Raw genomic sequence first — 3,512 nt, 5'->3', positions numbered from 1 at the left:
AGATGTGGATTGTATTTTAAGGAATATTGTTGTGAAAATGAAATATGAAGAATGCCTAGACAAAAGATAGCACGTCACCTTGCTGAGCACATCATTATTAGGATGCCACTTTTAAAAGTAGAAAATCAGTAATTATGACTGCCCATAACAAGTTACTCTTCCTCTAAATTGTGGATTTTATAATCTAACTAGATCTGTCTGATGAACATGAGTATCAGATTTGCATCTTTACTAGCTTATTAATAGTCAAGAGAAAACAAGTTTTATTTTAATATGCCTTTGCCTATCTTCCAATTCCCAGCAACATAACTTAGAAAAAGGCTCACACTTAGGAACTTCAAGCTACACAGTATTGATTCGCTTTTAACTAATTAATTAAATGGCATTCAGAATTTCATGACACCTCTCAGTTTCCTCACCTGCAACGTGAGAGAGTGAAATGAAATGATCTTTATGGTTTCTGTCCATTGAAATGTTCCAAGACTGCACATTTCAGGCAAACTCCTTGCCATTGGTGCATCTGCAGGGGCATTTGATCATCCGCGGAGCATCCCACAGTTCTGCCTTCCAGAAAACCCAGCCAGCGCATAGAAGGCACACACGCCTCTGTTGCTGAGCAGCGCCAGGACAGTTTTACCCCCACCCCCACCCCCCGTAAACAGTCTCAGATGGTAGAGATGTCAAAGGACTCTTCGTAAGATAACAAGAACCTGTCTGCAGAGCAAGAGTAAGATGATCACAACGGTATTGTCATTGTAAAAATAAATCTCTGAACCTTACATCTAACCTGATACATATTCCAAACTGATGAATCCAACAATTTTGTTTAAGAAAAAAGGTCTGAGAAATCAATCTTAGCTCAGCCTCTGAAATCCAAGGTAAACCATGAGTTAAAACAGTACTTGGCCACTTTCCTGTCTCTACCACATGAATCACGTATGTTTTTCATTTTTATCTCATTCGCAGAGATATTTCAATGAGTGTTCTACTACCCAAAACATAAGAACAAACACTGTGATGGAAATAGTAGACTTACTGTATCCGAAATTAAGAGTGTGACACTAGGTACTTGACACCAGAAATGGCACAGATTTAAATTTATGTTTCTAAATTTAAGCTTCTAAAGCATTATTTTTTTAAAAAGTATGAACAGATAGGTACTGGGTTAAAAAGATGAATAAATTATACACTCTGACCTAATAGTTTTTAGTGTAGCATGTAAGAGAGGAAATAACTATCATGTAATTGGAAATGTGCTCGCACAAAGAAAAACCTTTGGAAAATAAAGAGTTTAAGTTTTAAACATATAAAAGCAATTTATTAATTTTCTGAAAGGTCTTACTTATGTTCTAAACTTGGAACTGTGGCAAATACTTTTACAAAGAAGATATTTTTGCAGGAAAGTTAACAAGTGACATCTCATAGTGTTTCTTCCTAAAATAGAATGGTTGCATCCCCTGGGGCCTAACTCCATGCACTACTGACTACACACTTGAATCGCCTTTAATATCCTTGAAAGAGCAATGTATCACTTCAACTCACGCTGAACTGCTAGGACAGCTTCTATACAGAGAATCTGAATTGCTATGCATTAATACTTAAGTAATACTGAAATACTTAATATTGGGATCATAAAATCATAGGATTTTATGCTAAAAAGGACTTCAGATGTCTTCTAGTTTATAACCACTTGTGTGAAAAGAATTACTTCCAGCACTCCTACTTCCTGAAATCATGCAGTGAGCACATAGTTTACAGAGAAGGACAATTTAATCAAACCAGACACGCTCCGGTCTTTCCTTAAGGAAGGGGAAAATCTGAGTCTTCCCAGGCGCTCTGGCTTTTTAGTCTTGCAGTCACAGATCACACCTGGACGGAAGTGAGCCCGTCACCCACGCTCTCACAAAAGCACTGTTCACTTCTATAAAGGAGGCCCAAGCCCCGTTATAACCCCTTTTTCTTATTCAAAAAGCAGAAAGCCACATAACATACCTCTTCACAGGCAGCCCTGAAATCCATGTGCCACGGCACCGCCAAGGATGTCGTCTGAAAAGACAGGAAAACGGTAAGCCATGGAGCAGGGCATGTAGGGTAAGAGTGGAGAACGCTAGGAAAGCGGCAACAGCTATGGAGCAGGTCGCATGGGCCAACAGTGTTTCCGGCCACCGGTGAGGGGCAAGAACTCCCAGGGTACAATGAATGGAGAAGGAAGAGGAAAAGAGTCTTAACCCCGCCTCGTGAAGCATGAACACACCGCGGTGGGTCAGCATGACCCGCTCCACTAAGCGTTCAGACAGGATCTACGATAGGACCAACCTCGTCTCTCGAGTGTTCGCTCATTCCCGGCTTTGGTTCTGAAACCGGAGTTTGCAACTGGGGAAGAAACTTCAAAGGAGTAATTAAAAGTTGCCTTTCATTTGGTTATCTCTTGAAAAAAGGTTGACTAATCTTTCTCTTTTTAATTAAAAAATTCATGCATGAATAATTCTCTCTGGAACTTAAAATTTTACCCACAAACAGTATGATGTAAGGAAACAAGCTATTTATCAGAGTGAAAAATATTAAGATAAATTGATGTATGAAATATGTAGTACAGTTTCATTTTGTGGTCATTAGATACCTAAACAGTGAGCACAGACTTAAGTGCATAGAAATACACAAGTGGGTTTTTTAAAAATACTATTAGAGAATTTTATTTTAGTTATATGATAAACTTAAACAAATTAAGAGTGGATTAGTTTTAAATCCGAATAGATACCCTTACACATAAAAAGTATTGAGGGCCAAAATACAATATAGCTTGGGTAAACAAGACTTCAAAGTAAAGTGTATGGTGAATTCCACATTAGAAGACTAGGCTCCGCAAACTTACTCCTCTTCTCAGTCCTTAAACATTAACCTATTTTTTCCTTCTTTGTCATTTTCTGTTGTCTTAGATGATAAACACTTAACCAAGTAAATGTGGGGAAAATAGAGCAAGAAGTTCACTTATGCTGTCACTGGGTGATGACCGCTGCTGCTGAAAGAGAAGAGGTTGACTGTTTTCAATAGTTAACTGAACATGCAGCGTAACATATTGAGTATTTTCCCTCGGTAAGTTTCGTGGGCCTGGTTCCATTTTATTGGAATGCATCAGTAGGCTGATTTTAATAAGGCAAGGTAGCAACAAATCATTTGCAAATGAAAGGCAATTTGAGAATAAAAATTACAATTTGATGGTATAAATTACTTAAGTTTTCGATCTCTGTGAGAAATTGGTTGTTAGTCTTAACGATCATTTTTTAAAATTGCTGTTATAAACTGTATTTGAAGAAACTATAAATATCTTTTAGTCTCCAACACCGACATAAAGTTATTCCTTTACCAGAGTAGTAGAATTTCAATATTAATTGATGATATGAAAACATGGTATCACCAAGACCAATTTCTGCTACTAAAAAGCTACTAGAGAAATAGGATATTTAGCCATCTGTCTAAATGTAATTTCATAGTTTCATATGCTGAATATTATA

At 37.4% G+C, this 3,512-nt stretch overlaps 1 protein-coding gene across 1 annotated transcript in view; it reads right to left on the bottom strand.

The window, feature by feature from the left end:
• The window catches only part of SNTG1 (syntrophin gamma 1), a 602,694-nt gene that overhangs the window by 322,012 nt on the left and 277,170 nt on the right, over window positions 1–3,512 (bottom strand). The window contains exon 3 of the mRNA XM_029924001.1: window positions 1,993–2,046. Coding sequence (XP_029779861.1) covers window positions 1,993–2,019 — 27 coding nt within the window. The 5' untranslated portion in view covers window positions 2,020–2,046. The remainder of the gene's footprint in view (window positions 1–1,992; window positions 2,047–3,512) is intronic.

Source organism: Suricata suricatta, chromosome 15 (genome assembly GCF_006229205.1).
Source record: "Suricata suricatta isolate VVHF042 chromosome 15, meerkat_22Aug2017_6uvM2_HiC, whole genome shotgun sequence".
NCBI lineage: Eukaryota > Metazoa > Chordata > Mammalia > Carnivora > Herpestidae > Suricata > Suricata suricatta.
The sequence above is the reverse complement of the archived record's forward strand: the minus strand, read 5'-3'. Positions and strand labels throughout refer to the sequence as shown.